This window comes from Mus caroli, unplaced genomic scaffold, assembly GCF_978045245.1.
Source record: "Mus caroli unplaced genomic scaffold, Mus_caroli_1 scaffold_9, whole genome shotgun sequence".
NCBI classification, from domain to species: Eukaryota; Metazoa; Chordata; class Mammalia; order Rodentia; family Muridae; genus Mus; species Mus caroli.
Window position 1 is genome coordinate 128,321,318 of NW_028227264.1, and position 23,291 is coordinate 128,344,608.

Genomic DNA, 23,291 nt, shown 5'->3' on the forward strand with positions numbered 1-23,291 from the left:
GTTGTTATTTAAACTTTAGATTCAGATCAGGAGTTGGAGAGTGATCTGTCTCTGTTCTGCTGTCCTTTTCAGGTTTGTTCTGGTTTGCTTACATCCTGACCCTTCACTGCGGTTGTTTTTGTTTTCATTTTTCCTTTTCCTCCTCCATCGCTGTCACCACCATGCTGCAGATGAGCTTCAGTGCCTGGAACTTGCTTCTCCGGTGCAGCACCACTGATCTATACTGCGATCCCACACCCTTCTCAACAGTATATGCTTCACCGTTAGCAAAGTCCAGCTCCCCTTCCTACATAGCCTCCTTATTCACAGTCCAACAAACTACTTTTTCCTGAAACAAGATTTTAGTATGTACATAGCCTAGGCTGGCAATGAACTTGCCATCCTGGCTCAACCTCTCAAGAGCTGGGTTTACTGGGTTTATTAGTGTATGCCACTCCTGCTATCAACAGACACGTTTGAAGGTCTCTTTATACCTGATCTTGTTCTTAGTTCTTTCTGTAGGATAAGCAAAAACACAAACTGAAGCAAGTGCCTAGATGTCTGTAAAGCTTCCTAGCTCTTGATCACCGTAAACAAAGATTCTGTTTAAATAACACTGTGTCCCAAACTACTCTTCAAATCTTCAAAGCGTGCGCCACCACTGCCTGGCAGGAGCTCAGACTTACTGTAGCATCTTTGTACCTTATTTTGGATCTGTGCTTTGCCATACTCCCAGGTCAGTTGTTGGTGAGGGTGGTGGAAGAAAAGCAAAGAACCATCTACGGAGGAGGAGGTGTTTGATGTCTATAGTTCCAGGTGCTCATCTCTTTAATCAACCACATCATACAAGTCAGAAAGAAAGAAACCACAGTGAACAAAGGGAAAGGAAAAAACAAGCCTGTTTTCCCAGCCTCTTCTTCCTCTGGGTGGGGGTACACATCCGGGGCCCAGGGCTGGGTCCAGGGCCAGTATACTGAACAGACAATTGAGTTTCACTTCCTGCCAACCTGCAGAGATGGGGGCAGGATGTCTGAGGGGTACAGTGATGGGGAGTGTCCAGAGATTAAAGAGTAAACAGGTCACACTAGGACTTCCCCTCACTGAGCAGGTCCGTGGAGAGCTGTAGAGACCACTCTTGCAAGAGTTCAAGTCATGTACCTCACTAATTTTCAGAGAAAGGGTACTAGATAGACAGGACTTAAGTGCAATTGATGAACAGATATGGATTGGTGGGCTTGGGGTGTAAGTTCACTGGCCAGAATGATTGTCTGACTTAATGCTAGCTACACTCTAGGTTCCACTCCCCAGCATCCCTCCCTCCACCATACACAAATGCAGGAGGAAGCAAAGGCATGGGTGAACACACACACAAAGTGAGGGATTAGAAGTATACCCATAGCCGGGTGGTGGCGCAAGCCTTTAATCCCAGCATTTGGGAGGCAGAGACAGGCAGATTTCTGAGTTCGAGGCCAGTCTGGTCTACAAAGTGAGTTCCAGGACAGCCAGGGCTACACAGAGAAACCCTGTCTCGAACCCACCCCCACCCCCGCCAAAAAAAAAAAAAAAAAAAAAAAGAAAAGAAAAAAAAGAAGTATACACGTGTAATAACATGTAGTGCATGCAAATAGCATTAAAGTCATTTTGAGGCTTGAATTGAAAGGAGAGCAGAGAGGTCAAAGCTGGGAGAATTGCAAGGAGGACAATGTGTGAGCTTTTGAAAATTTAGTTGAGGTTCTTAACAGCCTGTTTTTTTTTTTTTTCTTTCTCCTTTTTTCCCCTTTTGGTTTGTTGTTGTTTTTTTGAAACAGGGTTTCTCTGTGTAGCCTTGGCTGTCCTGGAACTCACTCTGTAGACCAGGCTAGCCTCGAACTCAGAAATCCGCCTCCCTCTGCCTCCTGAGTGCTGGGATTAAAGGCGTGCGCCACCACTGCTCGGTTGCTTTTTGTTTTCAAGTAGAACATATTGTCTGAAGTACTAATATTTCCCCCCTTCTCTATTTGAGAGGCACTGTTGGACGTTAACGTAAGCCAAAGTTGGGCAATAGAGGAGGGTGAAAGAGTTAAGGAAAAAGCTTTGAAGGAGGAGGGCAGATACCTGAGGAGAGGAGCTTGAGCCAGTACCTTCCTGACAGAAGAGGAAACAAGTTTAACAGGACTTAGCCCCAAAGGAACTAAATTGCTGAAGGAGGAGGGGAGGGGCCGGGACCGGGCTTTGGCGTTCCTTCCAAGAACAAGGCACAACCTAACAAAGGGAGTGGCCTCACTGTCCCCGTTGATTTAAGGGTGGAACTGCTCGCGGTAGCCAAAGCTAATCCGAAGTGTGGGGCGCGGCTAATTAGAATACTGACTGGGTCCGCCCCAAAAGCTTTCACCCTGTGCCCTCTGACCCGAGAGGTTCCAGTACTGAGCAGCAGGCCAAGAAGTTACCTCGCCGGCCGCTGAATCCCCAGGGCTGCCCGCCCCAGTTCAGTCATGGAAACCGCCAGCACCCCCGAGGCCACGGGGACAGGTGACCGACTCGCAGTGCGCCGATCTTTGCGCACCCCTTTCGTAGGACTCTGATCAGTTAACCTGGGCGGCCGAGAGTGGTCGGCGTGCGGAGTAGACCTGCCCACTTTTAAGTGTTAGCCCGGGTTTTCGTGCATCCCTGGGGCTTCTCTGCCCATGCCAACGCGCGCCCTAGGGTTTGGTGTAGGCGAGAGGCCTTGCATATTCCTTTCCTCTTTTACCAGCTTTCCCGCTGGGTGCCGGTGGGCCTTGAGCATGCGAGGACTGTCTGGGATAAGGCTTATGTCCAAACTTCTCTCCGAGCCCTAGGGATTGTTTTATATACATCAGGAGGTCAACAGTGGCGTCGGTGGAAGTCTTAAGAGCCCATGACTGTGTGCGTCTTACACTCCCCTTTTCTGCCTCCCGCGTCAGAGAAATGGTGCAGTCTCTCTTTAAGATTAAAATGGTGGCTTGCTAGAATGAGGACTCCACTTCCGGTGGGGAGGGAGGGGCGGGACCCCAGCCCGCTCACGCCGGAAGTGGTTCGGGTTCTCAAGATGGCGACTCCCTATGTAACTGACGAGACCGGCGGTGAGTGCGGGGATCGCGGAGCCGCCTCTCCCGGGATTCTTGGGTTAGGGGTTCGGACTTGGAAAAGGGTTTGTGCCACGCCCATCCCGGGGCTCCTCCTTTGCCACGCCCCCGTACCGCCTTCCCCATTCATTCCTTTTGGGTTGTTACCTGCGCCCCCTTCTGGTCTCGTGTTTTTTTTTTTTTTGAGGGGGTCTCTGTTTCCGGTCTCCCAAACCCTGGGGTCCTCCAATGTCCCCTGCTCCGGGACCCTTAGGAGCTTCAGCTCTTTCTAGCTGTTGGAGTCCCGTACCTTTGCAAGGTTCTCCAGCATTATGGGCTCCTGCACTCAGTTCCCTCCAATTCCACCCCCTTCCCCCCTCCCCCATCTCTTACTGTTGTACCTGCTCTCTACCCTTCCCTGTTTTCATTCTTTCTCTCCGGGCTGTGTCTGCTGATGATCTCATTGCTACATAGTGCTTTCTTCTTCACTCTTTGCCCCATCTTCATTTGGTGGGGGTGGGGGTGGGTGTCACCGAAATCCAGAGGTGTGAAGGGAAGAGGAATTTAACTTTCAACTTGACTTTTCTCCTTGGTGGAGTTTTCCATTTAAAGTGGGAGAAAACAAACAGGAAAGTATCTACTGGCCTTTCTCTCAACGTCTTTGATAATTGATAGAACCCCATGATTTTCTTAAAGGTTGAATAGCACTTCAGTCGAGCTGTCTGAAATGTTGGAAGTCAGCTGTTTGTGTGTGAAGCCGAGAATCGGTTTTATGTTGTTGTCTTGTTTGTAGTTGCCTTGTCTTTAGGATAATGTGCAATATTGACTTTGAGATGATCAAATAGATATTTGGAAGATAGTGCAAGTACCCGGTGACTGTTTTTGTAGCCCTCATCATGGTCTTCATGTGTGATTCTAGGGTTTTGTAGAAGTGATCCTGTGATTGTGTGGTAATGCACGGTGTGTTTTAAAATGTGCCGTGTATGCTTCTTGGTTTGCTTTAAATGTTCCTTACTAAGTAACTTCCTATTTTATAATACTTAATGACAACTTGGTTTTCTGCCACTTTTCCCTGTTCTTGCATTTCAAAGTGTTACAGCAGTGTTGCCTTATGCTCTCTACTCAGTAGGTCTTTAGCTAGCAACCAGTATTGTTTTTGTTTTGTTTTGTTTTTTTCCTTTAAAGACAGGGTTTCATTATGTACCCTTGACTGGCCTGGAACTCCCAATGCAGACCAAACTTGTCTTGAACACAGAGTGATCCTCCTGCCTCTGCCACTCAGGTACTGGGATTAAAAGCATGAACCACTGTGCCCAACCTTTAAAAAGCAACTTTCATCTTTAACCCTCCAATCCCCAGATGTGATCTCACTATGTGGCCCTGGCTGGCCTAGAGCTCACTGTGTAGACCAGGCTGGCCTTGAACTCATAGAGATCCACTTGCCTCTGCTTCCCAAATTGTGGGATTAAAGGCGTGTACTACCATGACAGGCAGTTTGCAGCTTTTAATGTGTACCTTCTTACTCTTTTTAATCTGGCCCCTGCCCTGCCATAGAGATAGTTTCTGTTCTTTGTGGCTCTGTAGAAGAGGAAAATAAGCTGTTCTTTTGCCTCTATGCTTTTCAAATACAATTATAGCAAAACGGCAGTGTTCCTATCTACTGCCCACAGATTATGGTTTTTTTGTTTTTTGTTTTTTTTTTTAAAGACTTATTTTGTGTGTGTGAATGTTTTGCTTGTGTGTATGTCTGTGCGTCATTTGTGTAGTTGGAGACCACAGAAGTCAGAAGAGCTATTAGATCTGGGGCTGGAGTTTGAGCTGTAGGCCACTATGTCGGTGCTGGGAATCAGACCCCCAAGTCCTCGGTCCACTGCAGTAGCCACTCTTAACCCCTGAGCCAACTCTCTAGCCCGTTTGTTTTTATTTTTGTTATTCTGTCTGTAGCAGCTTGGGAATACTCTGAACCCCCTAGTTCCTGAGCATGAGGTCATTGACGTGCCTTTGTATTTTCAGCTACACCTCAGGATTACTACAACCTGGACTTCATCTGTGACACATTTCCTTTCAGGTATTCCCCTTCGCTTTAGCCTCCTCACCAGTCGCCATTTGACTATCTCAAATCCACAGAGGCAGCTTTTTGCCCTCTTTAGGTTTTCTGGTTGTGTGTGTGTGCGTGCGTGCGTGTGAATGTGTGTACTTGCCTGTGTGCACGTGCATGTGTGGGTGGAGGTCCACATGCATGTGGAGGCCAGATAGATGTTGATGTCAGGTGCCATCCTTGACCACCCCACTTCACCACCACCACCACCTTATATCTGACAGGATCTTTCACCTTAACCCAGAGTTTGGTGACTCAGCTAGTCTAGATAGTCAGGGCGCTCCTGGGATCCTGTCTCTGTCTCCCAAGTGCTGGGATTGTAGGCATGCCGCCATCCCACAGTGTGAATGTGGATGGATGCTGGTGATCTGAGTACTGGTCTTTATATTAGTGTGGCAAGTGCTTTAACTTCTGAGCCATATTCCCTAGCCCCCTCTTTGCTTTTTTTTCTTTTGTTTTTGTTTTTGTTTTGTGGGTATATTTTTGGTTTTGGTTGTTTCAGATAGTCTCTTGCAGTTCAGGCTGGCCTTGAACTCCTTTTCTTCCTGTCCCCACCTCCTATGCCGCCTGCATTGCAGGTATTCAGTTCAGAACTGCACGTGGCTGTCTTTGTCTTGAATGATATTCATCAACTCTTTTCTTGGCTTCTGATTTTAGACTGTAATATATTACTAGAAAAAAAAATCGGAAGTTAGAAAATTCAGTCTTGTGTTAACTTCTGTCAATATCACAGCTTTTTGCCAATTCCTGCTTCCTGGAAGCCTAAATTCTTCTATGACTATTTTACAAGACTCTGTCATTAGCCCTTTAATTCCTCCTTTTGTGGCAAATACCCTTACTTTATATTTCATTGGAAAATTAGGGCCTTTCATTTCTGTTTTCTCAGCCTCAGCCAGGTATCTGTCACTCTCCTCCCTCCCGTCAGGATTTCACCTCAGCGGCTTGAGCACTGGGATTATAGATGTGGGCTGCGCTGTTTAAGTCCAGATTTTTTAATATTGGGTCTCGCTAGTCTGTTGCTAGACTGTGGTTGTTATCCCTAGCGCTTCCTTCCTCTTCTGTGTTGCTTATGCCGTCTTCTTTCCTAATGCTGAATGTCTAACTCTGGGCTGTGCTGTCACCTTTCAGATTCACCTTTTCTGATCCTTCCATTGTTATTTCCTGTCATGGGTTCGTTTTCTAGCCATCTCTAGAGCAACCTTTTTTTTTTTTGTCCCTTTTTAAGACTTTGGATTTTATTTATTCTGAAACAGTGAGATGGTATAGACTTGGCTTTTTAGATTTTTAGAACAATTGAGAAGATGTTTCAAAGAATTTCTTTTAAAAAATATTTATTTATTTATTTATTTATTTATTATACATAAGTACACTGTAGCTGTCTTCAGGCACTCCAGAAGAGGGCATCGGATTTTGTTAAAGATGATTGTGAGCCACCATGTGGTTGCTGGGATTTGAATTCAGGATCTTTGGAAGAGCAGTCGGCGATCTTAACGGCTGAGCCATCTCACCTCAAGGAATTTCTGTATATCTCATATTTTTCCTTTTTACTAGCATTTGTATTGATAAAGTATATTTCTTACTGTAAACTAATCAGTATCAGTACATTATTATTAGTTAAAGTCATAGGTTATTCAGGGCAGGCATGGTGGTTCATACCTGGGTTCCTAGCACTTGGGAAGGAGAGACAGAAATCCGATACTTTGAGGCCAGCCTGGGTTACATAGACCATGTCTCCAAAAAACCCAAATTATTGAAACTTCCTTAAGCTGAGGGTGATGGCCCAGGCTTATAATCCCAGCACTTAGAAGGTAGAGACAGTTTTAACTCTTGAGTTTAAGGACAGTTTGGTCTACACTGTCAGAAAGAGAGAGAGAGAGAGAGAGAGAGAGAGAGAGAGAGAGAGAGAAGAAGAAGAAGGAGGAGGAGGAGGAGGAGGGAAGGAAGGAAGGAAGGAAGGAAGAAAAGGAAGGAAGACCTTTCATAATTTTTTTCTGATCCAGGATCTCATCTAGCATGCCATCACATGTAGGTCTCATGTCTCTCATCTAGCATGCTATCACATGTAGGTCTCATGCCTCCTTAAAGAGTTTCTCACACTTTTCTTGCTCTCAATCATCTTTATGGGCTTTTTTGTGGGGGTGTACAGGTGTATGTGTGGTATATACTCACGTGTGCCCATTCGTGAATTTAGAGGCCAGAGGCCACCAGCTGGTGTCCTGTTCTTTCTGCCACATTCCCTCCAGAGAGCATCTCTGGTCGGGTCACAGGTGCATATGGCCACACCTGCCTTTTTGCTTGCATGCTGGTGATGCTTTTAAGAGTATTTTAGTAAGTTTTATGACTGTTTTACCAACATATATATGTGCTTGGTGTCTATCGTCAGAATATAGAGACGGTTGTGAGCTGCCACTTGAGTGCTGGGAATTAAACCCAGGTCCTCTGTAAGAGCAACAAGTGATCTTCACTGAAGAGCCAATTCTCCAGCCCCAGTGCTTCTGAGGGTTAACCAGGTCCTGTGCTCCCACAGCAATGCCTTTACCCAAAGCTACTCCCAACAGTTTTCAGCAATGCTAGGCATGTATTTTTTTTTTTTTTAAGATTTATTTATTTATTTATTACATGTAAGTACACTGTAGCTGTCTTCAGACACTCCAGAAGAGGGCGTCAGATCTCATTACCGGTGGTTGTGAGCCACCATGTGGTTGCTGGGATTTGAACTTCGGACCTTTGGAAAAGCAGTCAGGTGCTCTTCCCCACTGAGCCATCTCACCAGCCCCTAGGCATGTATTTTAAAGACCACGCTTCTATTGGAATTTCTTCCTTCTTCCTATCCCCAACTCTCTGTCTCCTCTCCCTGTGTGTGTGTGTACACCTGGGAAGTTTTGAACTCTGGATGTATTTTCCTTTTTTTCCTAACCCCAACTGTCTGTCTTCTGTGTTTATACACATGCACAGGCGCGCGCGCGCACACACACACACACACACACACACACACACACACACACACACATTCCAGGTTTGTGTGACACACTGTCTAGCCCAGGGAGGTCTTGAACTCTGGATCTACCTTTCCTCAGCCTACTGAGTGCTAGGGTTCTATGTGTTTGTCACTATCCCCAGCTGTTTGATGTTTCTGTCATTAAATTTAGACAAGGTGGTTTTGGAGGAAAACAATAGAGGCAGGTTACAGGTTGTAAGATGACAGTGATTCCCCTACCCTATGTGTAGTAACCCTGATACCAGTCTGAAGTAATGTTTATAAAGTCTTTCCACTGTAAAAGTTTACCTTTCTTCATTTAAAATGTTTATTTTTATGTATGGGTGTTTGGACATATATCTGTCTACTACTTGTGTGCCTGTTGCCAGAAAAAGAGTATTGGATCCCCTGGAACTGGAGGTACAGGCAGCTATCAGCTGCCAGTGGGTGCTGGGAATTGAACCCTGGTCTTCTGGGAGAGCAGTTAGTGCTTACCATTTTGCCACCCCCACCGCATGCTTTATAGAGGCTATGAGTCACTGTGAGCTCAGGTAAGGAATTGATGTTAGGCTTTCCTTTTTAAGGACATTATTTGGAGTCTTCTTCTAAACATGTTTGGGTTGTGTGTGTGTGTGTGTGTGTGTGTGTGTGTTTGTTTGTTTTTTGTTTTACTTTGTTTTTGATTTGTTTTGGCTTTTTGAAACAGGGTCACATTTAGTAGACCAGGCTATCCTGGAATTCACTAGGTAGCTCAGGCTGTCCTTGAACTCACAGTAGTTTTCCTGCTTTAGCTTTCCAACTGCTAGATTTACAGGTGTGAGTCTACACACACACACACAGCATCTCTCCTGTTTATACAGTCAATTATGTAATATTATTTTGCTGATATTTTATATTGGGGTTAGCTAGTATTCGTTTATTTTTCAACCGTTTCTGCTTTACTTATTTTGGGTAGGGGTGGCATGCTTGTAATGACAAGGATAGTTTCCAGGGCCAGGGACATTTTAGGCAAGAATTCTACCACTCAGCTGTAACTTCAGCTCTCAGCTCCCAGCCTGCCATTGTTTCAGACAGGGTTCTCTCTCTCTGTAGCCCTGGCTGTCCTAGAACTGGAACTCTGTGTAGATCAGGCTGGCCTTGAACTCCGAGATCTGCTTGCCTCTGCCTTTTAATGCTGGGACTAAAGGTGTGCCACGCTCCATCCAGCTTGCCCTCCGTGGAGCTCAGGTGATCCTTGTTCTTCAGACATAGGTACATCATTTATCCTACTACCTACTGTTACGTTTGGCAGATTCCTTCCTTCCTTCCTTCCCTTTGTCCTTTCCTTCCTCCATTATTTTTGTTATTTTAGACAGGATCTCCTTTTCTAGCTCTGGCTAGCCTGGTTCTTGCTATCTAGACCAGGCTGACTCAACTTGCAGTTATCCTTGCCTCTTGTAACTGCTAGAATCACAGGCGTGTGCCATGTTTTTAAACATTGTTGACTCGAGTGACATGTACATTTGTTTGTATCTTCTTGTTTGACTTCATGTTATGATATCAGTGCTCTTCTTTGCTATTAAAAGTTCTTTAGCTGGGGATGTGGCTATAGAATGGTGGTTGAACACTTAACCTGCTATATATGAGGTCCTAGGTCTGTCCCTAGTATTGCAGAAACAACTCATTAGTCTGGATTTGATGGTACACATCTGGAGTCTTAGCATCTCAGGAGGCTGAGTGAGGTGTGGTGGGTCACATCTGGACTCAGCACCTCAGGAGGCTGAGGCAAGAGAATCACTTGAGCTTACTACGACTTTGGAACTAAGCCTAGGCTGGCAGGAAGAAAAAAAGTTCCTTCTTTTTGTTTGGTTTAAAATTTATTTTTCTTTATGTGTATGAATGCTTTTCTTGTTGGCATGTATGTGTACCCCTGTGTGTGTGTGTTTGGTCCCTTGTAACTGGGGTTATGGGAGGTTTTGGCCACTGGGGACTGAACTTGGGTCCTCTGTAAGAGCAACAAGTGCTCTTAATCACTGGGCCAGAAACACCCACACCTTATTTTTTAAATGTGAAACGCTTTGTGAATTTGCATCCTTGTGCAGATACCGTGTTAATCTCTATATGGTTAGTATATGTTCTGCCAAAGTAAGTACAAAATAGTTGTTAAGAAGCCTTTGGGAATATTGCTAAATGATAAAATGGATGATAGAACTTCCTTGCTTTACAGCTTGCTGGATTTGTTTTTTCTTATGTTTTTCTGTATTATACATATTAGTGGGTGTGTGCACATGTGTGTGTAAAGGGCAGAGGTTGTTGACCTTGGGTATCCACTTGAACACCCCCCTACCGCACCCCCCCTTTTTTGAGATAAGATCTCACTGAGTAGGCGTGGATGGCCTAGAACTCAAAAATTAGACAAAGCTGGCCTCAAATGCACAGAGATCTGTCTGTCTCTGCTCCCTGATTGGGACTAAAGGCATACAATACCATGCCGTTCCACATTATTTTTCAAAGACAAGGCTCTCTGAATTTGGAGCTCACTGAACAGCTAGGCTGGCAGCTGAGCAAGTCTGAGAGAGCCTCCTGTCTCTGTCTCCCTAGTTCTCATGCATGTACCACTTTGCCTGCATGAGTTCTGGGGGTGGTATCCTAGGCCTGCGGATGCAGGCATGTACCTCTGTTTGTTTGTTTGTTTGTTTGTGTTGGTTGATTTTTGGTTTTTCTTTTTTTTTTTAAGATTTATTTATTATTTTACATAAGTACATTGTAGCTGTCTTCAGATGCACCAGAAGGAGGGCGTCAGATCTCATTATGGGTAGTTGTAAGTCACCATTTGGTTGCTGGGATTTGAACTCAGGACCTTTGGAAGGATAGTCAGTGCTCTTACCCGTTGAGCCATCTCACCAGCTCCCTTGGTTTTTGGTTTTTCGAGACAGAGTTTCTCTGTATAGCCCTGGCTGTCCTGGAACTCACTTTGTAGACCAGGCTGGCCTCGAACTCAGAAATCCGCCTGCCTGTGCCTCCCGAGTGCTGGGATCAAAGGCGTGCGCCACCACGCCCGGCTAGGCATGTACCTCTGTGCTGGGATTTAGATCCTTGTGCTTGTGTAGGAGGCACTTCACCAACTGAGCCATTTCCCTGGCCCCTGTGTTTTTAAATTTCTTTCTTTCTTTTTTTTTTTAATATTTATTTATTTATTTATTTATTATATGTAAGTACACTGTAGCTGTCTTCAGACACTCCAGAAGAGGGAGTCAGATCTCGTTTCGGATGGTTGTGAGCCACCATGTGGTTGCTGGGATTTGAGCTCCAGACCTTCGGAAGAGCAGTCAGGTGCTCTTAACCACTGAGCCATCTCACCAGCCCCGAATTTCTATTTCCTTTTATTAGTAAGTTTGAACTTTCTGTACTGCATTTGTGTATTTATTTATCTGTATTTATTTGGATGTGTGTGAGCATGTTCTCATGTGTGTCAAAAAGCAACCTAAGGGAATCAGTCCTTTCCACCTTGTGTCAGGCTAGGCAAAAACCACCTTAATTGGCCGGCCACCTTGCCAGGTCCAGTGTGTAGTAATACTGCTACAGCCCTTGGAATTCAGAGTTTTGATTTTAGTTTCTGATACTGTTTACTAATTGTAACTTGGGGAATGTTAATAAACTTCTCATCATGTGTAAACTGGAATGATATTTCGTGGAGTTGTGAAGATTAAATAAGATGCCTATAAATACTGAGCCCTGTAATTGCTGCTGTTATCTTTTGAGAATTGACATTTGTTCTGCTCAGATACTAACTCCCCGTGTGCTCAGTATGCAGCATGGTAGAGTTGACATTTGCTCTGCTCAGGTACTAACTCCCGTGTGCTCAGTATGCAGCATGGTAGAGTTGACATTTGCTCTGCTCAGGTACTAACTCCCGTGTGCTCAGTATGCAGCATGGTAGAGTTGACATGTGCTCTGCTCAGGTACTAACTCCCCGTGTGCTCAGTATGCAGCATGGTAGAGTTGACATTTGCTCTGCTCAGGTACTAACTCCCGTGTGCTCAGTATGCAGCATGGTAGAGTTGACATTTGCTCTGCTCAGGTACTAACTCCCCGTGTGCTCAGTATGCAGCACGGTAGAGTTGACATGTGCTCTGCTCAGGTACTAACTCCCCGTGTGCTCAGTATGCAGCATGGTAGAGTTGACATGTGCTCTGCTCAGGTACTAACTCCCCGTGTGCTCAGTATGCAGCATGGTAGAGTTGACATGTGCTCTGCTCAGGTACTAACTCCCCGTGTGCTCAGTATGCAGCATGGTAGAGTTGACATGTGCTCTGCTCAGGTACTAACTCCCCGTGTGCTCAGTATGCAGCATGGTAGAGTTGACATTTGCTCTGCTCAGGTACTTACTCCCCGTGTGCTCAGTATGCAGCATGGTAGAGTTGACATGTGCTCTGCTCAGGTACTAACTCCCCGTGTGCTCAGTATGCAGCATGGTAGAGTTGACATGTGCTCTGCTCAGGTACTAACTCCCCGTGTGCTCAGTATGCAGCATGGTAGAGTTGACATGTGCTCTGCTCAGGTACTAACTCCCGTGTGCTCAGTATGCAGCACGGTAGAGTGCTCACCTGGCTTGCATAAAGCTCTGGGTTCAGTGTACACCAGATTGTGGTGATGCACATCTGTAATCCTAGAACTGAGGAGGCAGACGCAGAAGAATCATAAATTCAAGGACATCCTCAGCTGCATAACAAGTTTGAGGCTGACCTGGGCAACATAAGACCTTGAAGATAAAAGTTACTCTAATATGAGCACAAACAATCCTCTCCCTTACTTTGTTTTAAGAGAGGGTCTCTTTAAGTCAGTTTAGCCTTGAACTCATGGCAGTCTTCCTGCCTCAACTTCCTGAATGCTGGAATTTCAGGTCTGAGCTTAACTTCTTGAAGATTAGTGGCAGATCTAGTGGCACACAACTTTAATCCCAGCGTTCTGGAGTCCAAGGCAGGTGGATCTTGGTGATTTCTAGTTCAGCCAGGGCTACATAGTGAGATGTTATCTCAAATAAAATAAATTAAACAAACTTGCTGAAGCCTCTACTCAGCTTGTAAATGATAATTATATCCACAGTCAACAAGACATATGTGAAATTGCTGGTGTGATGTAGTAAGAACATTCTAACTGTTAGCAACTGTGACTTTTCAGTGCTGTGGTTTCAATTGTTGTCTCATTACCCTGGCCCCTTCTCTGCCTAAAGGAGTATTGGCTGCTCATTTGTTATTATTCATAACCAGTCTTTAAGGTCATATCTTGAGGCTTTCCTAACTCCCTGTCACCTTTGCCTTTGTCCCCTCACCCTCCCCACTCTACACACACACACACACACACACACAATTTTTTTCCTGAGACAGGGCCTCACCACATAGCCCCTGATGGCTCAGACTTGCCTCACTATGTACACTAGGCTAGCCTAGATGTGACATGTGTGTGGAGGTCTTGAGTCTCTCCTTCTCTGGGTAGTGAGGCTGGCACCCAGTCGCTTTCTTGGCACAATACTTAAAACTATTCTCTCATTCTTTGTTTGCATGACTTGTCTATTTCCTCTTTAGCATTAAAATTTTTTTTTACCATTCCATTGTTTTATATTTAAGATTGGGTTTACATAGACAGGTGGGTGTGGTTTTGGCTCCTGATCCTCTTGCCTCTGATAACCACTACTTGAATTCTAGAATTATCGGGATACATTGCTATGCCTGGTTAAACACCACCAACTGAGCTTCATCTCCACCGTGTGTGTGTGTGTGTGTGTGTGTGTGTGTGTGTGTGTGTGAGAGAGAGAGAGAGAGAGAGGGAGGAAGGAGGGTTTGATTCGTAGCACTGGCTGTCTTGTTCCTTATCATGTAGCTCAGGCCTCTCTTCAGCTCATGGTGGTCTTCTTGCCTCAGACTCTTCCATTTAGACTGCAGACTCCTGAAACGAAGGACATCTCACTACTCACATTGATAATCCTATAGTGTCTGGTTACTAGAACGTGTCAATATTTAATCCACTCATAATCTGACTTCTGATCACTGTACTTTCTTGATGCTTTATTCTTAGAAGATAAATAAGGGTTTCAAATTAGCAAAAATTATTTTCTTGTTTGTTTTTATTTTTGTTTTACGAGATAGGAGGATTTCTCTTTGTAACAGGCCATTCAGTCACTTTGTAGACCAGGCTGGCCTCAAATTCACAGGGATTCACTTAACACTGCCTTCCCACTGCTGAGATTAAAGGTGTGCACCACCAGTATAAAAAAAGCTATTTTAAAAATTTCCCCCATCCATAGTGTCTATGCAGTATTTAATAACTTACCTCCTTAAGATAGTATTTAATATACTGTAACACCGCCTGTAACTTTAAACTCTTGTTCTCCATGGCACAGTACTCCCGTGCTTGGAATATTTCCTGTCAGTGCTGCTGTTTTGTTTTCCTAGGGAGTAATAATGATGATCATCTCTCTAACCTGGATGCTCCGCCTGCCTCTGCCTCCCGAGTGCCACCACTGCCCGGCCCTTTTTACAATTATTTTAATTAATTTATTTTCTTATTTATTTATTGGGAGGGGGAAGACTTACCACGATGCATTTGTGGCAATAAGAGCTCAGCTTACAGGTATTGGCTCTCTCCCTCCACCTTATGAGAGCAAACAGATGGTCAGGTCCAACAAGCAGCTTTAGCCACCAGTCATCTCACTGGCTCTATGTTTTTGTTTTGTTTCTTTTTTAGAAATTGTACCCAGGGTCTGGAGAGAAGGCTCAGTGATTAAGAGCACGTACTTTTCCAGAGGACCCAGGTTCAATTCCCATCATTTATGTTAACTGACTCCCAACTGCCTGTAACTCTAGCTCCAGGGGGCTCCATCACCTCAGGCCTCTGCAGCACCTGCTCTCATGAGCGCATACCCACAAATGTGTATGTATGTGTGTGTATATATACACACACATACATACACACACACATATATATAATTAAAAGTGATAAACCGGGAGAGAGGGTTCATCGGTTAAGAGCACTTACTGCTCTTCAGAGGACCTGAGTTTGGTTTTCAGCTCCATATCAGACAGCTCGTAACAGTCTATAACTTGCCGGGCGTGGTGGCCCAGCACTCGGGAGGCAGAGGCAGGCGGATTTCTGAGTTCGAGGCCAGCCTGGTCTACAAAGTGAGTGCCAGGACAGCCAGGGCTACACAGAGAAACCCTGTCTCGAAAAAAACCAAAAAAAAAAAAAAAAAAAAAAAAATCTTTAGAGCAGCTGTCCTTACAAGCATTATTTGAAAGTCCTAATTCTCTGCCCTTGGTTTTCTTCTGCGGGTGGGAATGGCCAGACCTCTCCCTTCTTTTTGACTTCACCCTTGGATATCATGAAGGCCAGAGGCTGGAACCAAGATGGCATAGAATAGGTGATCCTTGGTCATCTCTACCTCTGAGGGCCTTCACACACTGTGGGCATTGAAGAGGCCTCTGTCTCCCTGCTTCTAACAAAATGGGCAGTTATATATAATATATAATACTATATATTATATATAAATATAAGAGCATAAAGACCACAGTAGGAGTTTTGTATGTACACCAAGTGCAGTTTCTAAGAGGCCAGGAAAGAGTACTATTTATGTGTGTGTGTTTCTTTTTTTTTTTTTTTTTGAGATAAGGCTTCTCTGTGCAGCCCTGGCTATCCAGGAACTCGCTCTGCAGACCAGGCTGGCCTGGAACTCAAGAGATCCAGCTGTCTCTGCTTCAGAGTGCCGGGACTCCACCCTGCTGTGGACTTTATTTATACTACTTAAAATTCACTCTTGAAGAATAAGGTATAGAAAATAAAGAGAGAGGGTCTGGAGAACGTTAGTGTTTCAGTGGTCAGAGGTGAGTAGGAGTAGAGAAGCCTAAGGTTAAGTCTGTGTGGGTGCCTTGAGGACTGTAGAATCCATGAGTCTATTTGTCCTCTTGCTCATATCCCAAACCTGAAATGCTTCCCTGTTTCTGTTCCTTCAACCATATCCACAATTCCATGTGTATAAAGCTGGGTTATCTTCCACCAATCTCAACTGATGCTGTGTCCGTCATAAAATGTTTATGAATCACCCGATCAAAAATAATTTCACTCAAACTAGGTGAAGAGACTCATTCCCACCACTTGAGAGGCATGCACTGAGTTCAAAGACCCTGTGTTATAAAACAAAAACTAAAATAAAAGTAATTTTCATTCTCCAAGCCATTTAGGTTTAAATGTGAAGTCATACCTTTTTTTTTTTTAATCTACATTATACCACAAGTTAATGGGAATTCTTAGGGAGAAAAATTGCTTACAGTCTGGCAAGATGGTTCACCAGGTAAAAGCAGGTAAAGCTGTGCAAGCCTGAGGGCCTGAGTTAAATCTCTGGAGCCACATAAGGGGGAGGGGGAGAACTAACTCCACGCCGTCGGTTTTCTCCTGATGTGTGTGAGGAGAAAACACACACAATAATAAATGATACATTTTAAGAATTATTAATGCTCAGCTACAGAGAGTTTGATGCTAGCCAGAGCAGCCCTGTCTAGAAATAACTGTAATTTTTGGTTTGTTTGTTGAGAGGGTTTCTCCATGTAGCTCTGGCTAGCCTGGAACGTGCTCTGTAGACCAAGCTGGTCTGGAACTCAGAGCTCCCCCTGCCTCTTCCTCTCTCTTAAGTACTAGGATTAAAGATATGCACTATCACTGCCTGGCACAACATAACATTTTATTTATTTATTTATTTATTTATTTATTTATTTTTGGTTTTTCAAGACAGGGTTTCTCTGTATAGCCCTGGCTGTCCTGTTTGTAGACCAGGCTGGCCTCGAACTCAGAAATCCGCCTGCCTCTGCCTCCCGAGTGCTGGGATTAAAGGCGTGCGCCACCACGCCCGGCTACATTTTATATACTGTGTGTTTTCTAAACTTAAACACCACATATTTTGTTGAAATCATGGCACATAGTATAGGGCCTCTTTTGTTTGTGTTATGTGCTTGAGTACATGTATGTGCACTGTGTGTATGCAGGACCCCTGAAATTCTTTGAAAAAAAAATTAAGGGTGTATTGTATATTCAGTCATGTATCCATGTGTCTGTATGCTACATGTGTATGGGTACCCACTGAGACCAGAGGCATTGTATCCCTTGGAGCTGGGATTCCAACTCAGATCTCCCCTTTCCCTTTATCCCTCCCCCCGCCCCCCCAGATCCTTTAGAAAAGCAATAATACATTTTGATGGTATTCACCCCCTACTCCTACCCTTTAGCTCCTCCTAGATCCAGCCCTTCCCACTTTGATGTCTTTTTTTCTAATAACCTACTGAATCCAGTTTGTGCCGACTCTTCAAGACTGGGCAGTCCACTGGATTGACCCTCCAGTGGCTGTGCCTTAAAAAACAAAAATCAATCTCTCTTTCTCTCCCTTTCCCTCCAACAAGGTCTGTTGTCAGTTAGCAGTCAGAGGACAGCTGTGGGAGTTAGTGGTTCTCTCTGTGGAGACCAGCTCAGGTTGTATATCAAGTGTGTGTTGTGTGTTCACGGAGCCGCCTTTCCAGCCCCTGAAGGATTTGTTTAGATGCTTTTTAATTTTTAAGATTTTTTTTCTTATGTTTTGGGTGTTTTGTCAACATGTTTGTCTGTGTACCATTTGTATGCAGTGCATGTAGAGATCAAAAGAGGGTGTTGGATTCTCCCAGAGCAGGAGTTACAGACAACTGTTAGCTGAAACATAGTTGCAGGGAAGTGAACCCAGGTCTCTCAAAGAACAGTCAGTGCTCTCAGCAGCTGAGCCATTTCTCCAAATCCTTGTTTGAGATTTTTTTGTCATTTTTAAAAGATGTATTTTTCCATTCTTATAAAATTGAATATAAAGTTTGTTTAATTTAGCTTTCTATAAATAACATCTTAATTTAATTAATTTTTTTTAAATTTTTTTTTCTTATGCTAAAGTCCTAAGATTTGGATTAGCTAACCAGAGGTGAAGTACTTGGTCCCTCCTCACTCCTCCGATACTCAGTAAAATCCTACATATTATTGTTTGATGATTATCTAGCATGAGTGTCCTAGTTAGGGTTTCTATTGCTGTGATGAAACACCATGACCAAAGCAACTTGGCAGGAAAGGGTTTATTTGGCTTACACGTCCACATCACTCATGCCAGACTGATTTAAAATACTACTGGATGACAGATTTATTCATTGCCAAAGGTTCTAAAACAATCTTTTCAGTAAAGGACTCATGTCATAGACATTTCTTGATGCATACATGTGCCAGATGGTAAGGTCCTGGACTGGCATTCACAGCCTATATATCCTCTCTCCTGCACCAGCACACGCCTCAGCTCAGCCAGACTAACATCACTGCCTGCAGGCTTTTATTTAGCCAGATTTATTTTATGTGTTGTGAATGTTTTGTTTGCATGTATGTCCATGTACAGTGTTGTATGTGCCTGGTGCCTGTGGAGGTCAGAAAAGGGTGTCAGATCCTCTGGAACTAGAGTTAGAGATGGTTACAAGCCTCCATATGGGTGCTGGGTCTTCTGCAAGAGCAAGAACCGAGGCTCTCTTAACCTCTAGGCCATCTCTCCAGCCCCTCGCCCATCTATGTTCTTTGTTTCAGAGGGAACTTCTCCTTCAAATTCATCTTCCTCCCTTCTTCCCTTCCTTCCTTCCTTCCTTTCTTCCTAGTGTCCCTTGTAGCCCAGGCTGGATTTGAAATTGCTCTGTAACTGAAGCTCAGCCTTGAATTCCAGATCCCTCTACCTCACCTCTAGGTCCTCTGAACAAACAGCCAAAGCTTTTAACTGCTTCCTCTTTTCGGTTTCAGCCTGGCTCTTGTTATTCCTGTCATCACCTGTCTGACTCAGCTGAAGAACTGTTTTACTGCTGGGAGCATGGCTCAGTGGTGCAGTCCTGGCCTGCTATATACAAGTTCAGTCCCCAGTATTTCCTCCCCCCACAAAAAAGAAGGAAGGAACTCTTCATTCCCCGAGTTCTTATGCCCAATACCATATCTGTTTGCTTTTTACTATTTATCACCTCCAACTGCTGTATCATACATATCTTAACCATATTCTCTTTTAAAATTTTTTATTATGTTTTTGCTGGGTGATGGTGTTTTTAATTGCTGAGCCATCTCTCTGGTCCTCTAAAAATTAAAATTAAAAGAAAATTATTTTGAGTATATTTTATTTAGTGTATGTGTGTGCGCACATACCATGATGCATGGGTGGAAGCCAGAGTTGGGTCTCTGCTTTCACCATGTTGGTCCTGGGAATAAACTCAGGTCCCGTGGTACCTTTACCTACTGAGCCTTAAAGCTTTCTATGGGGCTGGGGATGTAGCTCATTTGTAGCATGCACAAGCACCCAGCACCATGTAAACCAACCCTGTATAGATAGACTGAATTGGTAGTATAAGTATGAGACCAGCCTGGGATACATTAGGCCTGTCTTTCTGTCTTTCTGTCTGTCTGTCTGTCTCTCTCTCTCTCTCTCACACACACACACACACACACACATACACACACAGAGTCTCTCTCTCTCTCTCTCACACACACACACTTTAAACTTTATTTGTATACAGTACTTTGATCTAAGTAGGAATAATTCTTGGGCCCATGACATGACTCAGTGGGTAAAGTGCTTGAGCAAACCTGAGACCCTGAGGTTAATCCCTGGGACCCATGTTAAGATGGAAAAAGAGCTGACTTCTGAATGTTGTCCTCTTGATGTCTATGTGGGAACCTTGGCATACACACCCCATATACACATAAATAAAAAACATGAACAAGTGTCCTTTGCATCCACGTGTTTCCATGCCTTTGTAATCCATTTTCCTAAAAGTTTTGTTTTTTTGAAGTCTGTTTGAATGAAACCTCTCCCTCAGTCTTCCTTGCTCTTCTCCGTGTACTTCTTGCCTTGGCCCCAACAGTCGGGTTTCTTTACTACTTTGATGTTCCCTTTGCCTTGTACTTTCTCAGAATGCCATCTCTCCCTGGTCTGTCTGCACGTGTTACTTAAAAACAGCAGCAGCAGCAGCAGCAGCTCCATGGGGCAAGGATAGTGTGCTAGTCGATAAATAACAGAAGAGGGAAGTTGCTATGAGAAATGCCTTAGCTAAGTGGGCTCTATCATCTTGGCAATTCAGATAGATCGGAGGTGGGAGATGAAAGTTCAGGCCTTCTTGGTCTGCAGAGTGAGCCTTACCTTTCATCAGGATGGATGGATGGGGGCTGAGGGAGCTGCGCATTTATAGACCCTCACCTTGGGAGAGGTTTGAGAACGAGAGACTAACTCCAGCTTAACTTCTGTCGTTACAGGCAAGTACATTGCCTCAACACAGAGACCCGACGGGACGTGGCGAAAGCAGCGGAGGGTCAAAGAAGGATACGTGCCCCAAGAGGAGGTCCCAGTGTGCGTGGTTAGGCTTAACAAGGGGTTTTTAATGGGTTCCTACACAAGTATAGCATATTATGCCGTGGAGTTCAGGGATGAATCGTCTGGGCCCGAAAGAAATGGAAGGAGGGACAACGGTCTCGGGAGAGGAAGGAGCTGGGCTTGAGGGGTGAGTGGGGGTCTCCCCAACTGGTCTGGTTCCTTTGACCTTTGTTCTCCAGGATCCATAGTCAGCAATCAGAGGGCCAGGGCCACGAATTCTAGAACTTTCCTATAGACCAGGGACTCTGAAGGGTAGAAAAAACAGGAATGTCATGGGAAGGTGTGAGGTGGGAGAAGTTAGGCTGAGGTGAGTCCCGGAAGCTTTAGCATCTTTGTTTCTTGCAGCTATGAAAACAAGTATGTGAAGTTTTTCAAGAGTAAACCAGAACTTCCCCCAGGGCTGAGCCCTGAGGCCACCACACCGGTCACCCCATCCAGACCTGAAGGTGGTGAAGCAGGCCTCTCCAAGACAGCCAAACGAAACCTGAAGCGGAAGGAGAAGAGGAGGCAGCAGCAGGAGAAAGACGCAGAGGCCTTGAGCAGGACTCTTGATAAGGTGTCTCTGGGAGACACAGCCCAGACGCCTAGTGCTCTCCACGGCCCCCAGGCCACGCCTCTAGCTGCCTCTGATCCATCCGACTCTGCTGCCACCACAGAGAAAGCCAAGAAGATCAAGAACCTGAGGAAGAAGCTTCGGCAGGTGGAGGAGCTGCAGCAACGCATCCAGGCCGGGGAGGTCAGCCAGCCCAGCAGAGAACAGCTGGAGAAGCTGGCTCGACGGAGGGTTCTGGAGGAGGAGCTGGAGGACTTAGAGTTGGGCCTGTGAGGCTCCAGGAGTAGGGGAGTGGACTGCAGAACAAACCATGGGGTGCTCTGGGGTCCAGGGAGTGTGGGCCGCAGCAGTCAGGAGGGGTACCCCCATACTGACTCACCTCCACCTCCTGTGGCCCGACTCCGTCCTCCAGAGCCTAGGCTCTCCTTCATCCCTTCCACTTCTTCTCAGCTCCTGTTTTTGGACTTTCCCCTTCCATCCCAGTGTTCACAATCTGAGTGCCGACCTGAGGTACCTCTGCTGCTGATCTGGGTGTCTTGTTGAAAAGGAAACCGGGGGGGTGGGAGTCTGTTAGCGATCTGAGGCTGAGGGTATAGCAGTACCCATGTTTTGGAGTCTTAGTTCCTGTTCACAGTGTTTATGAATTACTTCCCTGACCATCCCGCCCCCCGCCCCCCCCCCCCGCCCCTTAATTTTTTTTTTTTTTTTTTTTTTAAAGAAAAGAATAAATTGAAGTAGATGACATGTGGCCTGTTCTCGACTCTTGTCTTGTCAATGTGGTGAAAGACGACACTGAAGTTTTAATGGTGCTAGGGATTAAACCCAGGGACTTGCACATGGTAGCTCTTCTTCTACATCCCTAACCCTTAATATTTTAAAGTTATACTTGCAACTGTGGTAGGACTTTGGAGACAGAGACAGAATTGTCAGCATTCCAAGGCCAACCTGGTCTACAGGGTAAGACCATCTCAATAAAGTAATATATGGCAAATTCGACCTCAGTAAACACAAGTTAGCGCTGAAATCTAGTGAAATTTAGAACAAGGTTAATTTGACACTAATGTAGGTGTCATTGTGCCACACAGCAGTATATCTGCTGTACCTTCCTCATTGCTTCTGAAGATAACTGCTTGACGTCAGATGCTGGAGCAACTTTTGAAATTTCACCTTGGATGCTACCTAAGATGACATGTCAAGATCTATCCAGAAGATCTGCTGTCCATCTCTTGTCTTACCCATGCTGTGCCTTTGTCACAGACTACTGGGAACCGTGGTCAGCTCTCAGTAATTCAGAGGCCCTAGCTTCACTTAGAAGTCCCACCAAAATCAACCCCGTTAAATCCTTACCCCCTCCCAACCCCTTTAAAGCTTTCGGATCTTTGAGAATCCTTCCCTTACCATTACCCTCACCCTTAAACATTAGCTAAGCTACCCATTTCTTGTGTGTTCCATGTGTGTATGCCCATGTCAATGTCTGTGTGTGGTGATACCACACAAAATGTGGAGAAGACATTCACCTTGCTCTTCGAGGCAAAGACCCTCATTAGGTCTGGGCTCGCTGATTCTGCTAGGCTGGCTGACTTGTGAGCCTCAGGGATCCATCTGTCTTCCTCCCTAGACCAACTCCCCGAGGCCCCTACCCCTCCTAGGGGTAAACGACTGACTGAGCTGTCTTCCCTACGTATCATGGTTGTCCACATTGTCATATTTGCTTATTTCTCAGCCACCAACTTAGTTCCTCCAGCTCCTAAGCCAGTTGGTTAGTTTGAGACAGGATCTCTGTATAACCTTGGCTGGCTTGGAACTGGAATTCACTGTGTGGATCAGGTAATTGTCCTGCCTCTGCTTCCCCAGCGCTGGGCTTCCAGGTGTGGGGTACTGCATTCTTAAAGCCTAACAGTTAAATTCTCAAATATCCAACTGAAATAAGGCTTGAAAGCATGCATAGAAAAGAACACGGCTAATAATAAACACTTAGCCTGGGAACAGTTAGAGACCAACGCCTGGGTTTCTTTTTGTAGAAACCTGACAATTACTATATATGTAGTTTCCCATATGTTATGAGAAACAGACATGCATACAGGTTCCTGAAGGGTAGGGTGGGATTGAAGTTAGATGTCAGAGTGCTTACCTAGTATGGACAAAGTCTTGGGTGTAATTCCCAGAACCACATAAAACAGCAAGATAGCACAAGCCTGCAG

General features: G+C 45.0%; 1 protein-coding gene across 3 annotated transcripts; it reads left to right on the forward strand.

Annotated features, from left to right (window-relative positions):
* Window positions 1-2,119: 2,119 nt before the first annotated feature.
* Pym1 (PYM1 exon junction complex associated factor) lies at window positions 2,120-21,764 on the forward strand. Of its 3 annotated transcripts, XM_085843298.1 has the most exons (4): window positions 2,948-3,059; window positions 5,055-5,097; window positions 20,406-20,513; window positions 20,883-21,764. In XM_085843298.1, exons 1-4 carry the CDS (start codon window positions 2,948-2,950, stop codon window positions 21,361-21,363), a joined length of 744 nt encoding a protein of 247 aa, XP_085699424.1. In that variant the 3' UTR covers window positions 21,364-21,764. The 3 variants fall into 3 exon arrangements, with proteins under 3 accessions (XP_021031019.1, XP_021031016.1, XP_085699424.1); XM_021175360.3 differs by lacking the exons at window positions 2,948-3,059; window positions 5,055-5,097 and adding an exon at window positions 2,120-2,487 and having other exon boundaries at window positions 20,420-20,664; window positions 20,883-21,042; XM_021175357.3 differs by lacking the exons at window positions 2,948-3,059; window positions 5,055-5,097 and adding an exon at window positions 2,204-2,487 and having other exon boundaries at window positions 20,420-20,513.
* The last annotated feature ends 1,527 nt before the right edge of the window (window positions 21,765-23,291 follow it).

Bases quoted from the DNA above. Each gene is read 5' to 3' on its own strand.
- Pym1 (XM_085843298.1), top strand. From the start codon at position 2,948: ATGAGGACTCCACTTCCGGTGGGGAGGGAGGGGCGGGACCCCAGCCCG. The intron at 3,060-5,054 runs GTGAGTGCGGGG...TTGTATTTTCAG, and splicing joins TGTAACTGACGAGACCGGCG to CTACACCTCAGGATTACTAC. The intron at 5,098-20,405 runs ATTTCCTTTCAG...CTCCAGCTTAAC, and splicing joins CTGGACTTCATCTGTGACAC to TTCTGTCGTTACAGGCAAGT.